This window comes from Aphelocoma coerulescens, chromosome 4 (assembly GCF_041296385.1).
Source record: "Aphelocoma coerulescens isolate FSJ_1873_10779 chromosome 4, UR_Acoe_1.0, whole genome shotgun sequence".
NCBI lineage: Eukaryota > Metazoa > Chordata > Aves > Passeriformes > Corvidae > Aphelocoma > Aphelocoma coerulescens.
The window spans coordinates 21,587,001-21,612,776 of record NC_091017.1 but is presented as its reverse complement, the minus strand read 5'-3'; the positions used below and the strand labels follow the sequence as shown (position 1 = coordinate 21,612,776).

Genomic DNA, 25,776 nt, shown 5'->3' with positions numbered 1-25,776 from the left:
AGCAATAGCCTTATAAGATGTGCTGTTTCAGTACTCCATAAAATAACATCAGTTTCCATCTGTCCGTAGGGATGGGTATCCCAACTGCAAAGTTAGCTGTGGTAACATTTTACAATTCTTAGTTGCAGCACCAAAGGCATTTTCACAGAAAGGGTAAGAGGTGTTTCAAGGAGTCACCTCAAGTGCATGGTATGGCAGAATAAAGTGGCCAGGCTTTCAGGTTCCTGTCTGCTGCCCCATTCTTCAAATAAACCCATTCATGCCATAAGCAAGAGCTTTAGTAACTGCAAATGTGCTTTCACCTACCTCAGCCAAGAACTGATTAGTCTTGGAAAACCATACCCTACATATGATGGTCAGGTCAGGACTGTGCAGAATCTGTGCTGTTATCTCATGCCTGAGAACATAGGCTTCATCAGCTGAATTCAGCCTGTACTTTTGGCCATGTGCTAGTGGTGCTAAAAATGCATGGGGATGCACTGCGAACTACGACTGAGGAATAAAAGTGGCTCATTCATTTCCTGAGAAGTCAAGCAAGCTGCATCAGGAGCTGCAGAGAAGTTTTAACAAATGAGTATTACAAAAGGATTAGCTTCATTAATTTAGCTGCTTGTGCTTTTGGCACTCAGGAATTAATCCAGCCTTTATTGATTGTTTTGAGTCTCAATTAGCTTGATGCCTGGGAAGGAGAAGGGACAAGCTGTTTTCTCCTTCATACAGCAGTCACAGAAACTCAGAGGTGGTCTTTCCTTTGGTGAGAAAAGGGGTTTTTACTTCCTCTCTTGGTTCAGGGTATGCATCAATTTAAAAGGACCGATACAAACCTCAAGTCATGGAGTCACAGTGCAATAAAAGCACATAATATCCTATCATAAAGCCTGGGAGCTTTCCCTCAGAAATACTCTTCTATTAAATGGTCTATTTGAGATTTGCTTCCAGCTGGACCATGCTCGGCCATTATCGCATAAACATGTGAGTTGATATTGGGAAATAGCAGAACAGTATTTATCCAGTTCAAAAGATGCTCTTAATATGAAGGGCCTCAAGGGAATATTGCTTGGAAAACAAATTTTCATAATAAAATGACCTATTTTAGAATTGCAGTTTTCCATGCTGGAGGGGACAGGAAGGTAGCAGGATGCTTGCCAAAGAGATGGACAATAAGCACACTCACACTTGCTCCCTAATGAGCAGATGAGTGGACTGAATGTATTCATGAGATAGTACCCTGGGGTTTTGGGGTGGTTTTTAGTCATTTGTTTAGGGTTGGGTTTTGGTTTGGGTTTTTCTTAATTTCTTTTTTCACTAGATTCCTGCTAGATTTGTACATGTCTGTTGTATCCAGATTGGCATGCCTGCGGGAATGTGAGCAGACCTTCCTACCAGCAGCCAGCTCAAACATGCAGATGACATGGAGAGAACCCACACAATGTCTGAGCCGCTCCTCAAAAAGCCTTAGGAGAAGAAAATGAAGGAAAAGGACAACAAAGCTAATAATAGTTTTGTTAAGGATGTACCAGGAAAGCAAGCTTCAATTACATTATGCCTCTAACACTATGATTCCAAGAAGGGAGCTCTGTAAGAAGTGTTACTTGCTGTTACTCATCGGTTCCGTCTGTGTGGATGCTCCAGGGCAGCTCATGTGGTGGTGTTCCTCCAGGAGTAGAGCCTGCCTCCTAGTGACTAATGAATCCCACCTACTCAGCCTCAGTTTGTCTCATATTTGTCTGTTAAAACTCTTCTTCTTTTTCAATGTGATCTATAATCTTGACTTCAGCAATCAAAGTTAGTCTTTAATGACTACATGAGTTCAACTAGTTGGCAATCAGAGCCACACCTGTTATTGTAAAAATTCTATCAGAGTCAGTGGCTAACATGCTGCTTAGAGCAGGAAACTTAATTAGATGGGTGAAATTTGACCTTGCAATTAAAGGCTGTAATTCCTTTGATGCAAACCCCATTAATGGAGCTGCTGTAGTTTACAGGAGGTATAAATCTGACCTTTTACTAGAGGTATCTAACCAGAGATATTGAATTAATATGAAATTGTTCCAAACACCACAGTTGCCATTTTGACAGGAAGCCAAACCACATCATCCTTTCAGTCATCCTGTCTTAGATGGCTGATTCATAATGAATATAGGGCAAGTGAGGTAGAGATGAATGAAAAGTGTCTGTTTTCTAGCAGACCATATGATGACTCTTCTGCACTGTGGAATTAAAGACAGTCAAAGACATTTTGGGGTACACCTGTTAGCTTAGTTTTGGAGAGCATTTTGAAAATATATATTGCCCTTTGAATTAATGTAGGATTGACCTTTGTGTGTTGCATGTGGAATTTCATTCATGGACTTCTGAGCTGACCTCCATGACCAGGATTTAGCCGGGATAAATATCTGGCAGTCACCTAGTTTTGATCTTAAATTCTTCACTGTTGACATTTGAAAGTGTTAATTGGTTATATACACTTAATGACTTATTCTGTCTTTCTTCAGAGAAGATTTTCTGTTCGTGACTGAAAAGAGGGCAGTCTTTGGGAAAATGGGCTTATACATATCCCCCCTTATGCATACACACATTTTTTTTTTAGTTAAGTCCAGTTGGGATTTTTTGTTTGTCTGAGGGTTTTTGGTGTGAGTTTTTTGGTTTTGTTATTTTTTTTTTCTTTTTATGTCCCTATAGACAGAAAAATACTTTCTGTATGATCAGAGAGCAGCCTTTTGAATAGTGTTTGGCATTGGTCAACCATTGAGAGAGACCTAATACTTTACCAGAAAAACCACAGGAAATGGGGAAAAGTGTTCATCAGAGGCTTAGAAAGACAAAGCAATGTTTACAATGTTCAACTTGAAAGTGCAACATGAAGCAACAAGAGATAGAAACATGGTCAACATAAATACTTAAAACTATCTTTCAAAAATGGTGCTATACCATGGTGCAAAAGACAATTTTAAAGCATCCATTTATGAACAGTTTCCTGGCCTTGAGTGATATGAAGCTGTGAAATGGTCTGGCAAGGAGCACACAGTAAGAGACAGATGGGGAATCAGTGCTGGAAGAGCATTCAAGCCTAGGTCCAGGAGGCAGAGGGCCAAAACATTTCTCTTATCACAGGGACCAACCAACTTACTTTCCTCTGCACATCCTCATTTTTTTTCTGAAAGAGCAAGTCTCCCCTTCACCCCTTATCTCCTCCTGCCTTCTTACCCAGAGACAATTCACTCAGCAGTTGTAAAGGTACGTCAGCCTCATAAATGGAAAGAAGTCACTGAATTTGTGTAGGAGAAGGCTGGCGTTCCCAAGGTCAGCATTAACACTTTAGTTTTGTGGGAGAAGCTTAGGACTGAGGCATACTAACCTAGAAATTCAACAGCTGAGCCATTTCATCTAGTTGCTGCCCAGAGAGAAGGCATGGGGTCTAATGATTTTTTAGGTGTTGCAGTTTTTCCCCTTTAAATAAAGGCAAAGCCCCCACCCATGAGGGGAAAAGAACACATTTTCTGTCCTTCTGGGAAAGGAAAAGGGTGAGAGTTTTGAAGCAGTGATGGGGGATTTTTCAGCCCATCTGCAGTGCTAACCAGACATCTGTCTCTCTCGAACCACCTCACATGGAAGTCTGCATTTGCAAAAATATTTTTCTCTTGTTGACTTGGAGTAGAACAAACCCAACAGTTTTCCTGTGGCTGCCCACACCTGTGGCTAAGGACTGTTAATAAATAGATGAGGGAGCAGAGTGAAGAGAGCTGAGATAATGAAAATCAAGCTACAGTAATTACCTGGACTGTGCTGACCAGCAGCTGAGCAGGGATGGAGGGCAAGGCTTCCCATCTCAGTGACAGCCAAGTTTCTTGAAGTGTGGCCTGAGTGTTTGATAATATGGTTATACAATGAATACCTGATAAATTGCTCTCGGTTTCCCAGCTCTGTAGCCTGGACTTACTTGATCCTCTGGCACAATCTGCCTCTGTCTACATACTACTTCCATTTGTTCTTGGTCTGCTCTGAGTTTGCTTGCTCTGGCACACAGGTTACAGGTTTATAGGAGAGGTGTTTCAGAACAAATTGCCAGCCTTGCTCTCTGTAAGAGAAGCAGCTCATCTGTAAGAAGATGAAAAGTTAATTGAGTTGCTGGTTCAGTACCTCATTGACTGCTGCCCTGTTTACACTGGATGTTTTCTTCTCTCTTGTCATATGTTCGTACCCCATCTGATCCCATGCCCCACCCGAGCTTTCTGAAGAGCAAGAGCAACAACAGAGCCCTTTCCAAAACTGCTTACCTCCCTGTATGAACATTTACGAATCTGCAGTGGTTACAAGTACTTTTCTTGGGTGGAGTATGTGCAAGTACTTTTCCTGGGTCTGTAACATCCTTTGCTTGTTCAGCTTTAAGGTAGTGGCTTTGTGGGGTTTGGTTTTTTTCTTTGCAAATGCTAGCAGCAGCATATTCTGTACACTTGTTTTGTTTTCTGGTTTTATTTAACAGAGGTTTCTTTCCCTCTTTGTAGATTCAGGACTTGAGTCTAGGAAGGGAAGGAACTCATTTTAATATTTTTTCGGTAATATTGCAGAGGTGAATCACTAAAGCCAGAATTGCTGGGCTCATGATTGCAAGCCTTTTAGTAGTAGATGATGAGATGTAGAAGAAAGGTGTTCTGTAGTTAAATCACTGGCATTAGACACCAGCTGCTGCATAGCTTTCTCTGTGATCTTCATCTATGTTAGATTGTATTGAAGAGGCAGAAAAAGTAGAGGTTCCTACCTTTGGTCTGTATCTTGCCTGCTTAAGTGATGAATGTTTAGCATCTCTATGCTCCCATGTAGAATCCAGCAAAATGGCAGTGTATGTTAGAACTTTCTGGCATTTCTTGGGTAAGAACAGGAATAAAAAAAATTATCTTTTCAAAAATATTGAGCAACTTTTGAATCCTGCTGGCTTTACTGGTATTTCTGATTATTCAGCACTTTTGAGCATAAGACTTCTTTGATTTCAATGCCCAGCTTTAATCACTCAGATGAGGCTAGATGACTATCTTTGTTAGCATATATCAGATTTTATATGTATGTGTATGTCTGTCTTCAATCATGTAAGTATGCATAGTTTGTGGTAATTCAAATTGTACCCATAAACAGGATGTCAATAAAAATAAATTGTGGTCGGAAGCCTGCTACGCATTCACAGCTGTCAGATGACTGGTTGAAGTATCTAGTGCTTATCTTCAAGAAGGTCCTACATGGAAATTAACCATCTTGTCTGGATTTTCATACTGGCTCTAAGGTTGCCATGTGTTTTCTCACTCTTTCAAGTGTGCCTCTGTGCATGGGGCATTGATGTTCAATGCGAGTCCAGTAATTAAACCCTAAGCTGTGAATGATCCTTTGTCATGCCCTGCCAGCTTCCACTCCAGCTGACTTAGAAATAAGGACAAAGCTATCCCACAGCCCTCCTCACTCACAGCTGTGCTCTAGCAAGGTACAGCTTGACCTTAGATCACTTCTAAGATCTGCAGGTTAAATATGCTGGCAGCTTGAGCAAAGGCAGCTAAAACTGCTCCAAAGAGGAGTAAAAAGCAGTGCAGCCTGATGGGAGGTGCTGGGCTTTAGGTGATAAACTCAGTAATTGCTTGGGGGTGCCACATCTTTCTTTTTTTTTTTTGAATGCTTGGGGGCATGATTTGCTTGGAGTGTGACATGAGAGGCTGGAAGGTGAGCTGGAGGGATAGCTGGCAGGTGAGTGCCAGTCATGCTGCCCACAGGGATGTCTGCTTTGGGCTTGGCCAGGTGGTCGAGGCAGCCAGCTCCAGTAAACCTGAGACTCAGTTGAACTCAGATGTGATACGTCTTCTTTGAGCTGTCATTTTAATTAATGCTAATTATACTCATTAACCAGTTTGGCAATCATCCTGAGGGACAGTGATTCAAGTCAAAGTTAATGTTTTTTACCAGTGCCTTCATCACTACATGCATTGCTTCAGTCACCTGATAAATGTGAATGTGAATTCCCCTGTCCTAAGTGCAGAAGAAATGAGAAGAGGTGTGCCCAGAAATAGGCTCAGTGTAAACCTTGAATTCTAACTTGGAAGACGCCAGCCTTTGGCAGAAGCAGGGATGTCACGTCAGCCTGGTGTAAGCCTTGCACAGTTCTGGGCTGTGGACTGGACCATACACCTGGTATGGATAAGGCAGAGGTCTAGGCTAAGGATATGGCTGCGCCACACTGCAGTGGGCAAAGCTTTGGCTTACACCACCTGCTGTGTCTCTGTTCCCAGCCTGTTTTATTGAACTAGCCTCCAGATTTTGCACTGCTATCTCTTAAATATTGTCTGTCTTGAGGAAGTGATCCTGGGCTTAGTTTGCTTCCAACACAGATGGGACTTCCCAGGTCAGACACTAAATAAGGATTTGTTTTAAGAGCACTGAGATTTTTAAGAATTCAGCAGCAGAGAATGTAATTTTTCTTAAGCCTGTGAAAATCATATTTGAATCACAGTATAAAATGCTGCAGACAGTTGGGTACCGTAGTCCCCCTTCTTGAGGCTAGAAGGATAGAAGCGCTTTGAATGTAGGGATAAAAATACATGTTTTGAATAAGCCATTGTTAGGAAACAATTCTAACAGAAGTGAGGATGGTTCCTGCAATTGTTAGTGTGCGAAATTTTTACACCCCTGTGCTGACTGCAAGGGCAACTTTAAAAAGCTACTGCCATCGAACACCTGTGGGATAGCCTGCAAATAATGAGTTGTTCCAAAATAAGCCATCATACAGCACAGCTGTTGGTGATTTTCTTTGCTGTAGGAGGATGGAGGTGTTGAGAGAGTGACTGAGTTGGCTGCTTCACCCAGAGGAAGCACCACAGTCTCTTTGTTCAAGCATATCTAATTGCTGGATGGAGAAGACTTAAGAGCCTCTCTTTGTCTCAAAGAGCTCTCTGGCTACATGGTGAATTTCAGGACCCAGAGTCAGGGTTGTAAGGTTTGGGAGCTGATTTTTAGCAAGGCTGAGTTGGTATCAATGCCAGTACCACCTTTTGCTCAAGCCAAGAGCCAGAACAGTAAGGTTCTCTCAATTTTACCTGATCGGATCTGCCATAATGGCAGTCACTGACATCTAGGAGGTTTCTCAGATATTTTTCAACACCTTCTGTCAGCTCTGGCTGGAAACCAAAGAAGACCTGGTCTGGTTTATAGTTTTAATATTTTACCATCATTTTCCCATTTGGCATTGACCTTCCTTAGAGTCAGGTGACTGGAAGCCCTCACCCACCTACAGTGCTTTGTACACCGTTAGGCTGTTCCATCATTTCTGGATATCAAGAACAGTGGTCTCGCTGATTATCTGCAGTACATGACAAGTGCTGCTTTCCCCACATGCCACATGCTGTTCTTCATCAGTTTCCCCAACAAGTACTGAATGAGGCACTGGTTTTGCCCAGTTCCGTTAGGGTCAATGTTCAACAAAATAAAGCGTATAATCTCAAGTAAAGAAAAAGAAGAGGCTGAGGTGACAGCTTTTCATGTAATGGTCTCACTAAAAGTCACATCATAAGCTTGAGTGACTGAGGTGAGCAGCTTAGAGTCCTTAGCTGGACACCCAGGTTTGAGTCATTGCCCTCAAAAGAGCATTTACCGGCATTGTAAAGATACCACAGAATTGCTCAGATCTTATCCCTGAACACCAAAGGCCTCCAACCTGCAGCCATTTGGTTTCCTGCAGAGCCTCAATACATCAGACAAAAAGTGGCCCAGCTCATGGTGCTTCCTCTTGTGGGTTTTTTGAGGAGGTGTTTAGCAGGAGGCAGTTTAGTAAGGAGATTATTTTGTTCTTTTTGCTGCTCTTACTGTCAATGACAGCCAGCAGCAGAGCAAAGTGCCAACGTGAAAAAACAGGAAGCAACTGCTGAGGTGGCAGCCGGAAGAAGGCAGGATATTTTTAACTGTTTTTTTTTTAAAAAACCCACGGTGATAGCTGTTTCAGCTGCCAGCCTCTCTATTCACATGAGTTGTGTTTTGTGATAGCCAGGAGGCAAGAGCAGACATGGTGAGATCATCATCATGCCTTTCTTAGGTTAATCACACAGTACAGAAAATTTCTGTTACAGTAATGACTGGGTAGGCACTGCATCCTTCTTCTCTAATTACATGCCATTTGGAGTAGTTCTTTTCCGTTAGGATAACGCCTGAAATTACAATGGATACGTCCCTTGCCAGGTGCCTGTTATGTAAAGATCTATTCCCTTCTCTAAAACTGAGTCCAGCATCTTCATTAAAATAATATGATATATGAGGGGAAGTTAATTTTTTTCAGATGGTGTGTGAGAGTTAAACATTATCATTTTTGGGTTTTACCTTATGCAAAAGACATTGATCCTGCTGTCAGCTCTTCCAAGGCAGAATTTTCTTACTTGCAAGGTTGCTTTTAAAATAAGAAATGCTGCTACAATACATTTCTCTGGGCACTGATAATATGGTTATTCAGCAGCAAATCAGGCCTAATTATCTAGGGCAGTAACTCTGCTCCTGGGGACGCTTCAGCCATGAGATGAATGTTTGTATTCAGTGCACTGGGGGAATGCTCTTAAGGAAGTCATAATGAAATTCAGGAAGCTTCCTTTTGAGGACCTGAAAGCATGTTAGAAGTACATAACAGCCTTTGTCCCTAGAGCTACCCTAAGACACACCTACTTAGCAGTGGTTATGTTTTCCTGACCACACGAATGTGATTTTGGTCCTAGTCCAGCTTCCAGTGGATGGATGTCCATGTAAACTACATCATCCTGGTTGTTGCAAGTTGTCTGGGCAACAAGCAAGAATTGCAAGAATTGCACGGGCAACAAGCCAGCATTATGCTTTCATCCCTGAAGATGAGCACTCTGCTTTATAATGAAGTCACGTTGGTATTGCTGTGTAGGAAAAAGGTATTTATTGTTGGCTACTGCTAAACTGCTCTCAGGAAAAATTCATGAGGAGCTTTTGTTTGTCAGCTGTCAACATTCAAATGCAGTAAGCTGAATAAAATGCATTAATGAGGGGTTAGATTTCACCACACTTTTATCAGACAGAAAGATAGCAGGATAGGTAAGGAGTGAAATTCCCATTGGTTGGTTAGAAATTCTGTTGCTTTCAACACCAAATACAAAAGTGGCGTTTGAGAGGTCCTTATGACCCTCCTGTTCACATTCCTCAAACACCAAGTCTTGTTTTTATACGATAGTAAACTGAAGGAAAATAAGCAGTGGCAGTGAGCTGTATGGAGTCACCTGCCTGATGTGGACAGCAGGTTGCTGGTTTCCTCTCATGTGCGTGTGTCAGGAGTGTGCACACAGGCCTTCCTCCTGAAACATGGCTTACCCTTGAAGTCAGGCTGCATTTCCTTAAAAGTGACTTCCAGGCTCAGACACTGAAATAAGAAAAAACTGCTGATAAATAATGAGGCTAAACACAATAACATGCAACAAAAAAAAAGGTATGTCCCTGTGGGTTTTACCCACATATTGCCTCCCCTCCAGGGTGGCCCAGGTAGGAATATTGCTGTAGCTTATGCAACTGTTACAGCTGCCTCAGCCAGTGTAGTTGTTGTTTGATTTAGCTGTTTTCATAAAGCCATTTATCCTTCCCTTTCACCTTGGAGGAGAAAGACTGACGGGCTCTTAGCGGTGCTCTGCAGCAAGCCTGGTATTCAGCAGGGACCCTTGCATACTTACACGCATCGCCGAAGAAAGCCTATTTTGGGCTGCTGTAGCCCTGGGAAGAGGTGTGCAGGGAGAGAGCCTGTCCTTGCAGCCCCTGCTGCTGCCCAAGGCCCCTGTCTGCAACAGGGAGCATGCTTGGGAGGGTGAGCTGAGCGGGGAAGTAGAGGGGCAGGAGGACACGGGGAGAAGAGTGTGGAGGTGATGCATGGTCAGGCTGTCATCCAGCCCTCTTGTGGTTCCTTCTCGTGCCACCCTCTTCTGACCATGTGTGGGGTTCTTTGGAGAGAATCTAGAAGCAGTGGTTATATGAGGATCTGAGCTTCTCCTGGAAAAAGTTTTTAATCTGTGAGAAAGGAGTGAGCTGTGAAGGCTCAAAACTTTGATGGCAGCAGATGATAACACAATTCTTAATCTAAACCAGGATTTTCAATCTCCTTGCCAAATGTTGTCTTCTAGCTATCTTCTCAGTACTGTATTTTCTATCACTTCTAAATACTGTTTTTTCTTGCTTTAAAATGTTGGAGCACAAGGCAAACCCATTTTCTTTCAGGAAATGTGGGAGAGTTTTGCTAAGCCATGGCGCACCCATAAATACGTAAACACTTGATTCTTACTCCCATACAAACAAGATGCTCTTGCTGCACATTCACAGCATGTGCCTGCCTGTTGTCTTTGGCCATGGCCAGAGGACAATGACATTTCCAGCAGAGGCAGCCCAGCTTTCGGGGTTGAGTTGCATTGTGGCATTGTTAACAGTGCCCGGGCTCCCGCCAGGGCCTTGTCAGCTGGTGCCAGAGCTGGATGTGGGGGTTGCTGCTTGTCTCCTGGCCAGGGCAACATGGGTGCTGCCCACAGGGAACAGATGGGACATGGGCTGGAACATCCTGTCTCCAAGCAGAGCTGTATTTCCTTTTACATGGACATCTTTCTAATTGTAGGGTAACTGCCAGCAGGACAGTAGAGCTGAATCATGCTTGATCACCACACAGTTTTTATTCTCTGTGCCTGCCTATTAAAAGCCAATTGCAGATATTCTCACACATTTGTCCCTGAGTGACTGCTGAGGTACCCATGTGTCCCTGGACTGCATTGAGGTGTTGGGGCAAGGCCCTACTGAGGGCTCTTGGCAGGATGTACTTAAGGTTAGCCAGAAGCTGAGAGAAATTAAGAAAGGTGCAAAGCAGTTTGCTTTGCTTTGTATTAGTCCCAGAGGCCACTGTACCATTTGTAGGACTGGCTTGACACATTTTCTCATCTGTAGGTTGTGGGCAGCAGGTTAAGCTGAGCTTTGTCCTTCCAAAGTGGAGTTCCCATGCTCTGCACACTGTGGAGTTTTAGTTTATACCTGGCGGAGGGATGCAAGATGAGAGGAGTCAACAACCAGAAAAATGTGTTTCTTCAGCATGTACAAAATAGTGCTAACATAAATCTTCAGTAGGTGTCAGGCTGATTGGCAGCCATCTCTTTTTGGCTGAAAATGGTAGTACATCTTGCCCTTGATTTTCACATGATTTTCCTCAGTTTACTACCATTACAAAGCAAAGATGAGTACTTAGCCTCTGGTTTTGTGTTTGGGCTTATTTCCTGTTTTTACCTCTGCCATTTCCATTTCTCATTGTGTCATGGCATCTTTCTGAGCAGACCTGATAGACAGTACTTGTTTTGTATCAACATCCAGGGGGAAGAGCTCTGAGGTCTGGTGAGGAGCCAGGCTCCGGACCCCAGTGAGAGCCCTGGCTGGATCTGGTTTTTCCTCAAGGCTGTTCATGTGGCTCAGCTGGTAGTTCCAGCTGATTCAGTGTCATGACATGCATCACATGAGACTAAGAAGGGCTTCTAGTGCAGATGTTGGGAAGGGTTCTAGGAGAGGCTGTGGGGTTTTGTTTGGTGGTGTTTGCTTTAACAGTAATATGAGTGGCCTAGACTTCCAGTGAGCAGGCTTGTACAAATAGAGGTCCTTTTCTCAGAGGGCATGCATGTGTGCACTGCACAGCATTTTGCATAGGCCAGCTATGCTAAAGGGGTCCACGAGTAGATGTGCATTCATTTCCAAAGGTGATTAGAGTGTGTCCTTCCATCCAGAAAGTCCTTAAACTCCTGTGGCCAGCAGCAGGAAGGCTGTGGAGAGGATCCATATCTTATGTGTGCTAGAGCTTTGAACTGGCCGGAGCCTTCAAGTGGAGCAGATGTTTTTCTAAGGTAAACTTTCCTACCCCAAAAAATAACAAGGAAAACTGAAAAGCCTTTCAAGCAAACCCCCAGACACATAGAGTTAAAAAGCTTATGGATGAGAAATGTAATTTTTAATATAGTGAAAGGTAAAAATAAAGAGTTCAGGATCGTAGGGAGTTCTGAGCTGCAATAGGCTGTTGTCCTTCTGGGCTGAGTAAAGTCATATCAATTCAGTGGCTAGTGAGGGAATAAATAGGTATTTTGCAGTACCTGGTGAAGTGTTACAGAAGTTCTGCTAACTCACTCAGCACAGACCAGTCAAAAGCAAACCAGCACATACAATCACCCACTTTGCCTAATGTCCTCACGGAGGGAGCTGCAGCCCTGTGGTGCTGAACATGTTACTTCTCCTGTCCAGCTCTCTGCCTGTCTCTGGCACAGGTTCCTGCTTTGTCTGCAGGTCTGACCTGCAAAAACATCTGCATTCCCCAGGTGTAGAAGGAGAACTGGGACTTAGAGCAGCCTCTGCTTGAAATGCCAGCCCTGTCTCTGATGGGAATCACAAGTACACAAGGTATCTGTGGAAATCCCCACCACCTCTTCCCTCCCTGTCATCACAGTGAGTAATTTGTCTCCTGTCAGCATCCCAAAACACACTGAAAGATGGAAGCTCTGCCTCTTGTATTTTACCTCTTCAGGCAAAGTCTTAAGTATTTTAATGAATGTGTCCTTGTTTTGTGCTGTTTTTCATTTGTAGTGCCAGTCTTTTTGATCCCACAGATAATTAGGAGAAAATAACCCATAAAGCAAATTTTTCATGAAAAACAGAATAACAAACACTCTTTGACATTGAAAAGAGGGAAAAAAAACCCATTGGCTGCAGAATTAGAAGGATGCAAGTGCATTTTTATGCTTAAAATTTAAAGAAGTGTGCTTTATTTTTGATACATTTAGTGGTCTAATACGAGTTCAGGTGAGTCATTGTCTTTTCCCTCAGATCAGGAGAAGAGAACAGAGACTGAATTCCCACTTCAGCAGATGTTTATCTCCGTTCTTAACCGATGTGGCTATATAATGATGTTTGTGATGATCTGAGAGATCTTGTAAGATTAGAACTATTAAGAGCAAGTGTTCAGCTCTTCCATTTGCGGAGACAAGGTTGAAGAGAGGGCTCAAAGAGTAGGGGACTCAAAGAATGGAAATCCAGAATTGGGAAAGGGGTGCTTGATTAGTTTGGGAGCTGCTTTTTAGTTGTTTTTACAGTTGAGGATAGGTGGAGATGCTGGCAGTCTTATTTGTGCTTTTGCAGATTTTCAGATTTCTTCCAGAGGAGATGGAAGGCAGAATCTTACATAGGAATTTCCTGAAAATTTATTGGCTGGTATTATGAAACATGCAGACTTTCTGGTTTTGTTGACTTTCTCATAAGCAGCAAGAGTAAAAATTGCAGTGTTGTTTTATTGGGGGTTGGGTATTACTGAAATAAATAGGAGTTTCTTTACGTTGTCTGCATTGAGTTGCCAGGAAACTTCTTGGGATTTGGGGTTTTTTGGGGTTTTTTTAACCACACATAAAAAAAGACCTACTCAGTTACAAGACTCCATGCAGGGACCCTCCCAATAGGTCTTTGACTAGAAAACACAGACTTTGCCAAAGTTAGAAACCTCTTGTTGCTAAAGGTCCACAATAATTCTTTGTTGAGATGAGATTGACACAGTCAGGCAGGCTAATTTGATCTGCAAGAATAAGGGCAAGGAGAACTCTGTTGATGTAGCAAATCTGTTCTTATTACTAAAACTTGATTTAGACCTTTGTGGAGATACTAATTTTACCTCCTGTTAAAAGAAAACTTTGGATGATTGCTCCAAGTCTGATGTACAAAACTTGAAAAATTCATCAGCGATCTTGATTTGTTTTGACATGTTTTTTGGCCTTCTACTGAGTTTTGTATTTCTGTTTTTCCTACATATTTGCTTGTAGGCAGTGTTGTTTGTTTGTTTGAATCCTCACGGTCTTGGCAGTTGAGTAGTGTTGCCCACAGGTCCCAACATTGTTCTTCATTCCTATATAACAGGACTCAAATAATAGAAATGAGACAATAATCATAAATGAGATTCCAATAGTAAAAATGCCTTTCTAGTTCTGTAACCTGTAGGGCTTCCTTGATGCTCTCCTTCATAAGACTTAGCTTTTTTTTTGGATTTTTATTAATTCTTAAGTTAGAACATTTTCTTAAATTACCATGTTTATTTAGACTACTTCAGTGCCTTTGGCTCCTGTCAGTAGGATGGCTTAGTGACGAGTCTAGAAAATAGCTCCATGACTTTGACAACAAAGTCTTTATAGAAACCTTATTCTCATAAATTAACTCATTTGCAGAGCCATTCCAGGCAGAAGAATGATCCACCCCCTGCCCCATATTCAAGGGTCAAGCAAAATGTCTGGTCTATGCTCAGTTGTCCCACATCAGAGAACAGGTCCAGCTGGGTTTTCTGGGGCAGAATTTCTTCTCTTGCCATATGTCAAGGGCTGGTAGCAGAATCTCTTTTGATTACTGTAGGAGGCAAACATTTAACTATGTGTTTCAGGTGATGCTGGTGAAAAGCCACTAAACAGATGGGGAGAATTCATGCAGGGGTTCCGACCAGAACTAACTCATTTAATTGAAAAATTAGGAATCATTGCCCTGTTGAGTGGGTATGAGTTAAAAGATAATGCTCCAGTGTGCAGATTGCCTTGCCCAGGTTTTGTATAATGAAGAACCAAACTGATTCTCTCAGAAGTCTTCATTTTTTTTGACAATGTTTGCTGAGCAGTACATCTCATCCTAAAAATGGGGATTGGTTTTGTTCCATTATTTGCTTAATTTTTCTTTCTGGATCTAAAAAATAAGGAAAAAAAAAGAAATGTGAGCTGCCCGGTTGTATATACTGGTTTGGTTTGCATCGATATGTGGAAAAGGAAAGAAGGGAGTAACAGAATTTAGTCCAATGGATACCCAAAGCCATCTGCTCCTCTCCTCGCAGCCATTACACGTTTATAGCACAACAGCGTGGACATGGAATGTCTGTCCTTCCTTCAGGACTATGCTGGCTGTCTCTAAAGTGAGAATAAAATGAAGGCAAGATGTGTTGTAGGCAGCCACAAACTTCCATTGATTTTCAGCCTGATTTACATACTTTTAGTACTTCTCAAAACGCTTGGCAATCCTTAGCCCTCCTGGAAAGCCCTTGTGGGGTGATGCTGGGCTGCTGTCACAGAGTGCAGCTAAGGGACTTGGAATCCTTCAGAGGCAGGATTATAGTTTCTCAGGGCTGGCTTAACCCAGCAGACTATATCTCTGTGGTTGGACAGAGCCCAAAGAGGCAGTAAAAAATAATACATTTTTAATATCTGGAAGACAGAAAGCTTAATGAATAAGTAATAAGTTGCAGCACTTTCCTTTTCTTAGAAAAAATAGAGTGGCTGTATTTTTTTAAATTTCCCTTCATTGAGCAGTTTTCTCCTGTTGCTCTTTTAAAGTATCCTAAGGTGCTGAAACTTAGGACTCATTTTACAGAAACTAAGGAAGTTATATGACTGTAATCCAGGCTGAGAGAAGGAGAGTAGAGATTTTTCTGGAAAGGGCTTTTGTTGATTTTGCTAGTGTGGAGGAAGGGTCTGGAACAGCTGAGTGGTTGTACTGCTGCTTCCAGCAGCATCTCCCTAGTAATGTAGCAAAGGAGATCCTACGGTGTGCCTGCAGAGACGGGCACACAAACAGGTACAGCAATGTTTCCATCATCAGGTTAACAAAACCTGGGTGTCTCCCAAGTTACATACCTGTATTTTGCTGGCAGCATAAGCCAGTGAAAGCTTTTTAAACAAGCCCAGATAGCCTGCAGTTCAAAAGAAGAGTGGGGTGAGATTCTATCACTGGCCACCACCACTCTGCTGATATGGATCCCATCCTTGATCTCTAGAAGCGTCCAGGTGGGCAGTGCTAAGCCCGTTGGAAAGCCAGCAAGCACATTTGGAAAACACCTCATGTTTGAAGCAGTGGTTTCTCTGCAGTCCTGGCATGACTCCAACCTGGATAACTCTGTTCTACCTGCGTAAGATCCCTCCTCCAGGTTTCCCTGGATATGGCATGAACCCCTCCTGTTCTGCGGTGCTGCAATGCTCCCCATTCGATCTCATACCAGCTACTTGTAAATTGATTTCTAGGTCATCTGTACCCCCATTTATTAATCAAGCTGGCTTCCTTGTAATTATTTCAAAGGATCTAAATGTGAGAGCAGTAAGTATGTGCACAGCTCTGGAGTGCAGTACCTTCTCTTGATTTTTATCTGCATCACACAGCAGGTTGTGATCCCTCCATATTCCTTTACCAGTGAGGTTTGGGTTCATCCACATTAGTCTAAATTGACCTGTTGCTCCCTGTGACTGTCCTTGTTGGTAGTGGAGCCAAAATGGCTATCCTTGAGAAGAAAGGGGAACTGGAGCTCACTGAAGATGTGGGATCCACTCAGACCTAGGGATCTGTTCTTCACATAGGCATTTCCTTCCAAGGTGGCTTGCTAGAAAATATTGTCACAGTGTTTTTATTTTGTGACTCAAACTTCCACACAAAGTCCATACCTCTTCTTTCTTTTCATATTTCTTTTTTTTTTCCCTCCCTCCTGGCATGTCAATGTTTTGCTAAATGTATCAACAACAGAGGAGCTGTTGTTGCTTTGTCCCTAGTATTGTTTTTTCCATCCAGACCTCAGAACTGGGAGATCGTTGAAATCTGTGTCTTTTTTGTGACTTTCAGGCAGAATTGGGTGCTTCACTTTCCTCTTTGCCTGCAAGTATTTCTCTTCACACTATAAAATCAATTAGCTCTGGGTACTTTTTCTTAAATTTGACTGCCGCTAACACTGTGTTTGTTTCATTAACAGATTAGCTTCACAGGAAAACTGTCGCCGACCGCCTGCCCAGTGAGAAAACTCCAAGGAGAAGCTGAGGACAAACAACATCTCGAAGACAGTCCATGGGGACTGTACCAGATCCTCTGAGATCTGCCAAGCTTCCCCTGGTCTCAACTTCTGCAGAGGAGGAGCACCTGGGAGACCTGCAGCCTGCTAAGCACCAGCCCCAACCCCCCAGCGGCGAGAGGGCCAGCAATGGCTTCCCGTGCACCCCGTCCAGCTCAGCTGGGGTCTGCTCGTTCGACCTGAACTGCACAGCTGCTGCCGGCACACAGAGCTCTGAGCGGTGCCACGCAGACAATGACAGCCAGCAGGAAGCCTTTTCTCCAGGGCTGGCTAGCACAGCTGCAGAGGTGCATCCTGCAGATGTAAAGCCTGCTGGTTGTTCCCAGCCAGCGGGCATCCAGGCACCGGCAGCGCCAGCCCTTGCGGCAGGAGGAGCCCTCTTGGCAGGGCAAGGGCCAGAGATGATGCCAGCCCCCCAGAGCTCCCGGCAGTTTGTGCAAGGTACCCAGGCCAAAACGAGCTCCCTGACACAGATAGATGACTCTGCCTTGAAACCTCAGGGGACTGATGATCAGCCAGTGCTTGAAGTGTTAAATTATTCTTCCCCTGGTGATCCTGTCGGGGTTAATCAATTCTGTCGTACTTCTCAGGCAAACCTTCTGCAAACAGGGGAAAAAGACAGGGCGGCAGAAAAAAATTATTCCACTGTGTGTCAGTCAGCCTTGCCAGCAAGGCAAACTGAAGCTGACCTGGGGAGAGTCGCACAGACCATTCTGGAGGCAAAAAGTGGGACTGCAGACACGGCACAGTCGCAGCCCCCAGATAAAACTGAAGCGGTGCAGAGCAGCGAGGCACCAGCCCAGTCTGGCCACGGGAGTCCACGTCCTGTACACAACCTGGACCCCACACCTGGGAGTCCAAACCCCACCCAGCTCTCCAAATTCAGAGAAACAGGTACAATGACGGCTCAGTCAGAGAGCAGCCCTTTTACTCAGGAAGCTGTAAGCAGGACATGGCGAGATGCTGAGGTGCAAGCCGTGGCTACCGTGGAGAGCAAATCAGCTTCCACCAGTCCGAGCATCTTTGCTGCCTTCTTAAAAGGGAATCTTCCTCCAGAGGAGAAGGAAGAACTGCATATAATTTACCAAGGAGGTATGGGGCTGAGCCAGGCTGCACTTACTGACAGTTTATCCTCACAACAAAACTTCTCATGTTCTCCTGGTATCACATCAAAATCGACTGTTGTGGCTGTAACTGCTTCAGCCCAAACCCAGCCTGTCAAACTGCCTGGGGTCCCATCTGACGTGGTGTCTCCAGTATCAGCAGATAATGCAAAACCTCTTCTCTCCTGCTCCCCTGCAGCTGTTACCTCCCAAGGAACATCTGTGGGTAATGCTGAAATGACCAGTGCAGCTCGTGATGACAAGGATGCTGCTCAGCTGCCAATGGATGCTCCAGTCCCACCAAAGCCCATCCCAGCAGAGCAGCTTGACGTTAACTCCAGTAATCAAACTCCATCGCAGTCTGGGACTGGTGCTGGTGAGCCAAGCACCACTTCTACCAATGCTATCCCAGGAACCGGGAACAACGTGCACGATCTCGTCCCTCATGTGGGAAGCAGCCGGTCACCTTTACTCTGTGGCTTGGACAGTGAAGTCAAGCAGAAGGAGGTCCTGGGCAGCTCTGACCAAAAGCCTGTGCAAAGCAAGGGTGCAAGTCAAGGAGAGACCAGTCCTAATCAATCTGTGGTAAAAGCAAAGGAAGAAAACTTGGTGGTACTTGATCCTAAAGGAGGGGTGAATGTTGGTAGCCAGCCTGCTGCTGTCCATGTAAAAGCATGCTCAGAGGATGTGGGTGAGAAGGAGAGCAGAGGCCACGGAGACAGTGGCCAGTCTCAGATGGCTGGTGGCCAGAGCTTGCAGGCAGGACTGATGCCTAAGTTGAATGTGAGTTCTGCAGGTCTTGCCCCTCCTGTGCCAGCATCGGCAGCTTCCCAGCAGCAAGGCCTCCAGCCCAGGGAGTCCAGACATGAGCTCCACACTGCAGCGATTCCTGCTTCTGCTCCAGCTGTGCCGAACCTGGGGGAGAACAAAAAGCACTCCACCCCAGCCATGGAGGCAAGAGTACAGGTGAAGCAGTCCAAACATGTCAGGGATGTTGTTTGGGACGAGCAGGGAATGACTTGGGAGGTTTATGGTGCTTCCCTCGATCCAGAATCCCTGGGAATTGCTATCCAGAACCACTTACAGAGACAAATACGGGAACACGAAAAACTGATCCGGGCCCAGAACAATCAGACCCGGAAATCCATTTCCTCGGATACATCCTCAAATAAAAAACTGAAAGGGAGGCAGCACAATGTGTTCCAGTCCATGCTGCAGAATTTTAGGCGTCCTAATTGCTGTGTCCGACCTGCTCCCTCTTCTGTGTTAGACTGACATGGTTTGCAGGGGTGCCTAAATACCTGCAGTGGTGGAGAGAATCCCTCCCCTTGAGTCCTGCTGTTTGGTTGTGTAATTGGGGTTGTGATGCAGCAACCGTGGAACATGATTCCCCTTTGTTTTCTGACTAGCCACATGCTCCATCCTGCCATTATTATTGTCACAGCTGGTGTATTTCCACGTTATGCCCCAACCTTGACTGCTGTCAGATGAAAAGCTAGGCACTTAGCAAAAGCACAAATTTCAATTTCCACCTTGCTGCAGGGAGAGCAGCACCTTCTGATAAAGCAGGAAGCAGAGGGATTGTCAGAATTATGGGAATTTATTTGTGTGCATTATGAGGTCTTACTCAAAGGGGTGGACTGGGGGAAGCTGAGGGAGGTGGAATTGAGGTTTGACAGCTGTAAAGACCTAACACAAGACAACTTTCCTGGTTTGTAAGTTACCCACGCTGAGGCAAGTCCGTGAACCAGGCTATGGACATTGATCACTGAGCAGCCTCACCTCTGTTGATACTGTGGGCCACTGTTCCCAGGTGAGCCCCAGGGAGCCCAGTCTTCCCCTCCTGTTGAAATGCAGAACCAGGCAAAGAATGAGGATCAAGACTGAAGGATTCTCTCTTTGGGAGAAGCTAAGGCAGTGGGACGTGTATGGCCAGAAGGGGAGGTGAGAGAGATGCTTTTTGTCCCCTGCAGTGGCCACTCAAGGTATAAGCCAGCAAGGCACAGGAGAGCGCATCGGTAGGTGGACCTGCATCCAACAGGATGATGTCCACCCTTACTCTCTGGTGCTTCTGCCAAGTCTTTAAAAAGCAGGAAGCCATTCTGCCTCCTCAGGTGGGGTGGGCAGCCCCTGCTCCCAGCCTCCCGTGGCACTGAGCACCTCTCTTCTAAATCACTCTTGAAAGTGATGTGGATCTTTCTTCTCTCTCCAGAGATGCACAGTAATGTTTTCCCATAGCAGCAGGCTTTCCTGTTCATTTGGGTCCATGAGCCTCCATGTCTAGTGTGTTACACTGATTTTTTTTTTTCCTTTGAAGTCCTTAGCCAGCTCTGCTGTTTTTTTCCAGTATTTTGGTGCTTTTCTTGCTGCCTTTCATAACCCAAATACCATTTATTTAGCCTGTGTGTATTTTGTTTTACCTTACACTCTATATTATAAACCATTATACTGTTAACTTGAAAAATTTGCAGCAGTACTGAAATCTTGAGACAATCTTTGCTGTATTTCTGAACTTAGTTGTAGAAACTGCTAATAAAAGGTAGCTTAGTGACTGTTTCTCCAGAAGTATGATATACAATAATGTCTCAAATATATGTTGGTCACATTTCTCAACTTAATAATATTTTTCAACTTGGGAAATGTGTTTCCCAGTAGCTTTGTATTTTGTCCACTAGAGTTCATTATGGGAGTCTGGGGAACTCCTGCAGTTTTTAGAAAATTTAGTTATCAATCCTGCAAAGCACTGATGATTTGGGTATTGTAATCCTGCAGAGTACTAGAGTTAAATAGGAGATACTTTTAGTCCATTAAAGATTTTTCATGAATCATGATGATAATTTATTTCTGTCTCTAGTACCACACACCTGACTTACTCTGTAGATCTTACTCTTACAACTTACTCTAAATCTTACAGGTTTAAATGGTGTAAATTAGTATTAGTATCTTTTTTCTTTTCTTTTTTTTTTCTGTAAAGCCAACCTGAGGTGGTCCCCAGTTATTTAGGAGGCCAGACTTCTTGAGTATATCAACTGCCATAGTAGCTGTTTCGGGGCAATTTTTCCCTAGCATAAAAGTAAAATACTGTAAGATACATTTTAACCCAGTGCAATGAAAAGTGTTGCCCCTAAGCATAGTACTGAATTGACTCCTAGTTTTCCTCAGATATATACCAGGGGGCTTTATGTCACGTCCTTGTTCAATTTTTGTATGTTATTTAAGTCCTCTCCTACTTGTGGTGCTGAATTTTTAATTCTAAATCACCACATTAGAGAGCGTCTTCCCACTTCTGCCTACCAGGAGGAAAGTCTCCAACCTTTTTTCTGTTAGTACTGCTGTTTCCACCCCCTTCCTAGCAGTGTCTGAGATGTGAGTATAACGTGAAATTTTGTGTGGGATTAATATTGACAGTATCATTAGGTCAGGTTAGTTGACAAGTTCAGTGTCTCTTCCCACATTGTGTCCATGTCAGCCCTGACGAGGTTCCCTGAGCTGTCTGCAGTTTTTGCTGTGTCCTGTCCAGGTCCAAGGCTCTGTGCTGCTCCTTTTGCCTCCCTCCTGCCCCTTCACTCCCTAGCTGTTGCCCGGCCTGTCTTCCTGTGAAGCCGTGTCCCTTGGCTCAGCTCGCGTCCCCCTGTGCGCTCCCCTTGCTGTAGCTGTGAGCCAGCTTACTCTGAACTGTCCCTTTACAAATATGCTCAGTCTGAATATACAAATTGATTGTCCTGTTTTTTTTTTTTTTTTCCAGAGGAGAATAAACAGCTATCACTCATTCACTGATTTCCATGAATTTTATCCTTTAGCTTAAGCTCTGCAAAATATTTTTAGCATATGGGTATGAGTTGCTTTATTGACACCAAACTGGGTTTGGCAATGAATGAGCAGATGCTGGGACAGCACTGGAATTAATGCTTCTTTGCAAGGAATGAGAGGTCTCCCCTGGCTCCTTGCAGCTTTTTTCAGCTGTGAGTTCCCCATAATAAATGACCTTTCTTCTAGGAAAATTTCACCAGTGCATTTGTACCACAAAGTGCCGATGGACAAGTTACTGAGTGGATGAGTCTGAATGACTTCATGGGCATAACTGAAAAAAAAATGCAGTGCTCAGCCTGTGTTCAGGGCAAGTACTAGTGCAAAGAGGCAAATTGTCCATGGCACTGTCTGGTGGGTGCAGAAGTCCTGCAGATGTGTGTTGGAAGCCAAGCAATGAAGTGCCAAAAGCCAACACATAAAAATGAGTCGATACTCACCAGCATATCTCATGGAAAATATTTTAGGTTTTGACTGTGCCTTGCTAGGGCAGACTGTAGGCAACCTGCTAGTTTAACACTGGTGATTAGTGCTTTCTCTTGCACTAGATGTCTAGGTGACAATGTGAATCCTCAGTGATGACACATCTTTCACCAACAGCAAAACAACCATGTTGGGGGTAGCAATTAGCAAATATTATGCATGTGAGTGAGCTTGTAGCAGCCAAGAAAGGCTGTTCTTGGTGTCATGTCAGTCCCAAAAATGAAAATGGGCTTGGAGTAGTGATGTGGCAGAGAGTAGGTGGAGATGATCTATGTGCCACCAACCCATTCTTTTTCTCTGCCCAATGACTCAGAATCATATTGCATTAGTTGGATGGGTAACAACCAAGAAAATCCATTTGGGCTAATAAAACAGAAAATACTTTGTCATTCCCAAGGGTAAATGTATATGAAAAATAAAGAAAAGTACCTGTGTTGCAGCCTAGCCAGTTGAAGTAACTCTTTAATTCATTTTATTTCAAGATCAGAGATTCTGGGAAACAAGCTATTTGTCAGGAAACCCTTCCCTGTCAGTTGCATCTCCTAGGAAGGCCGATGTAGCAAGAACCATTAATGAAAGCAGTGAATTAGAATGGAAGATTTACTTCTAGTTTTACTCGGGGCTTTCCACTAGGAAAGATGAGAACAAGCGCATTTTGGTGTTGCCAATACAATACCTGAGTTGAAGGAGCATCTCTGCAGGCATTTTTGCAATATTGTCCTGGATTTCTTGTGAGGCTGTGACATCCATCTGTGTGCACTTGGTTGGGATCTGCCAGCTTTGTGTTGTTTGGGCACAAGTGCTGAAGTTCTGCCTCATTTCTGCTGCCTTGGTTTGGAAAAAAAAGAGTGGGGAAAGAGCTGAAGGGGCAAGAAGGGGAATATCTGTCTTCTTCATTTCAGGTGAAGAAAGCTTTCTTTTGAATGTAGAAGAAGAAGTTGCTGAGAAACATGGACAGGGAAAGACCAAATGAGAAGTAAAATAAAGTTGGTGTAGGTACTTCACAATGAATTCCCATTCCTATGTCTGTAAAGTCAGAGTTTTGCTTAAGTTTTGCCCACTTGTTTTCTGACCTCACTTTTTTTTTTTATTTGTTGGTGTCCCATGTCTTTTAGGAAAATGAATGTTTCCAAAGGCTGTATATTTTGCTAGTATTTATAGATATATCCAAATAGGATTCAACAAAACTTCTAAGCAGTCAACCTCAGTTTATTACTGCTACTAAAACATAAGAGCTTGTAAAATGCACTTTTTGAAGAAGTATATTGAAGGGATTCAAGAAGGTGAATATAGTCTCTAAAGATAGCACTAGCTTTTCTCTTGAGTTTCACTACTATGAAGTGTTAAAGTTAGAAATGGAAGTCCAAATGAAAATCAGTGTTGATGAGGAATTCAAAATGGCTGCCACTGGTTTTCAGTTTGGGAACTTCATGGAAATCTACCATACCAGTGTTTCATTAGTTAGCTCAGTATATGCAAGGTTTGTAGGAAAGTACAAATTCTATTAACTTATTTGCTCCATTATCTTGTTCTGTGTCTGTCCTTCTACACCTTTTAAAAATTAATGCAAAATGTTACCACAACAGAGTAACTTTTGCACACATCTTGTGGGAATGGCTGCTCTGAATGAGAGACAACTGATTGTCAGACTCTGTGGGCTTAGAAAATTGAGGCCTGTGGTCTGAGGGAAACTCTTCCCTCCTTTTTCCCCACCTCCTTGTTTCAGTAACCAATTTCTGCCAGTTTATGTTTTGGTGTCTCTGTGATGCCTGCATGAGTGGTCAGTATTTTCAGTTGTCCCAAAGATACACAGGTAGGTCCTTATCCAAATAGTGCACACTACCAAATATCTCTGGGGTCATTGGATGCTGTGGTGATCTGTGGACCTGAACGTCAGCAGTTCCTGTAACTTGAACTGGCTGCAATATTCTCTTAGGGGCCTAAATTATCCCACTTGAGTCAGTGTAGGCGTTTAAAAGGAAGAATGAAGTATAACAGCTGAATTGAGCCAAACTGATTTTTTTTTTTTTTTTAAACTCTGAGATTTATTGTTTTTTCTGCTTTGGGCTTTTCTGAGTAGCTCTTCCTTCCTAGAGTTTATAATGTGGATTTTGCATCAAATTCTGGCAAAGAAGATTTTGCAAAGTGAAACCTACCTTTCATCATTCAGGCTTCTTTATAGAAAAAAAAAAGATGTTATTACTGAGCCAAATCACACAGAGGGGAAATATTTTTTCCTCTAGGAAAACTTCTGCTGTAGGTAAGCATATGTGTGTGTGTCCCTGTTTAAAAGGCAAGTACGTGTGCAGGTCTCATGCATCACTCATGCTCTAATATGATTTTTTCCCTTTGCCCTGACTGAATTCTGGAGGCTTAGCATTTTCCACAACCTTGAGGAAAGTTTAAATCTTTCTCCTCATCTGGTTTCTAAAAAGCAGTCTGTGGGTGATAGGAAGCATCTGGTCTCATTAGGAACAGAATCATGTCAACTGGTCCTCATTTGAAATATTAGACCTTAAGTTTTCCTTAGCTTTCTGCTAAGACTGACACTTTATGGAGTACAAATAAATGACAAATCTGCCAGCAAAGTCCCCAGCAGTTGTTTGCTGCAAAATTCGAGTCTCTCAGACACTTCTCAGCAGCTCCGCTACAACAGGTGAGAGGGTCCTCCTGACACTTCCCTTAGCTCAGTTCACAATCAATGGTTTCAAGTACATCAAAAGCAAGTTTAGACACTGCCCTGAGGAATTTCCATTAAATAGAAGAGAACCATTCGGGTGTTTGTGGCACATAAAATCACGTCTGAGTTGTGAAGTAAAGGTCTCAGTGACACTGAAAAGTATTGGGAGTTTATGCCCAGAATTAAAGGTAGGGAGTGTATCTGAACTTTTAATTTCAAAAAACTATGGCCATGAATCAGCCAGCAGCAGAAGAAAACCAACTTGGAGGCTTCTAACAACAACTGATATTATTGTGGCTTTATTAATTTTATAGTTACACTGATTGAACGTGATGTACTGTACAAAATAAAGCTAGTCTTAGGCTACCAGGTGTACCATGGCATTCATTTGAGACATACCAACAGAAGTTTGCATGTGAAAAGTCTTAAAGTGATACTAAAGCAATGTTACCCACCTGACCGAGTCCCTTAGGAATTTAATGTTTTGCTGTTTTACATCTGGTTTCCATGCTGAGTACAATAAAATGAGCACTGTCTTAATTATTCTGGGTCTCTGTTTGTAGGCTGACATGGGAAAAGAAAGGACTTTTATGGGCGAACATTCTGCCTGAATTTGTGAATGTGTGTGAGTCAGAGCAGAAACGAAGGGCTTTCTGGATTCAGGCCTGAGACCTGGTACCTTGCAAAGCTCAGTGTGGTGGAAGCTTCCCTGTGCTTTCCCCGCTGGAGAAGAGACCTGTCTGCTTCCTTCTGTGTAAGTGCAGCTGCCTTTGCACAGCTGCCCATGAGCACAGGCTCTTCTGCATCAGCTGCTGCTCTGCCCTTTC

The 25,776-nt window shown here is 43.5% G+C and overlaps 1 protein-coding gene across 3 annotated transcripts in view; it reads left to right on the top strand.

Annotated features, from left to right (window-relative positions):
* Positions 1–24,313, top strand: part of GPRIN3 (GPRIN family member 3) — a 32,140-nt gene extending 7,827 nt beyond the window's left edge. For 2 of the 3 annotated variants that reach the window (XM_069013040.1, XM_069013041.1), the window contains exon 2: positions 16,781–24,313. In XM_069013040.1, coding sequence (XP_068869141.1) covers positions 16,873–19,254 — 2,382 coding nt within the window. In that variant the 5' untranslated portion in view covers positions 16,781–16,872 and the 3' untranslated portion in view covers positions 19,255–24,313. Of the gene's footprint in view, positions 1–12,358; positions 12,433–16,780 lie in introns of those variants that run through there. The other variant, XM_069013042.1, reaches the window with a different exon arrangement.
* The last annotated feature ends 1,463 nt before the right edge of the window (positions 24,314–25,776 follow it).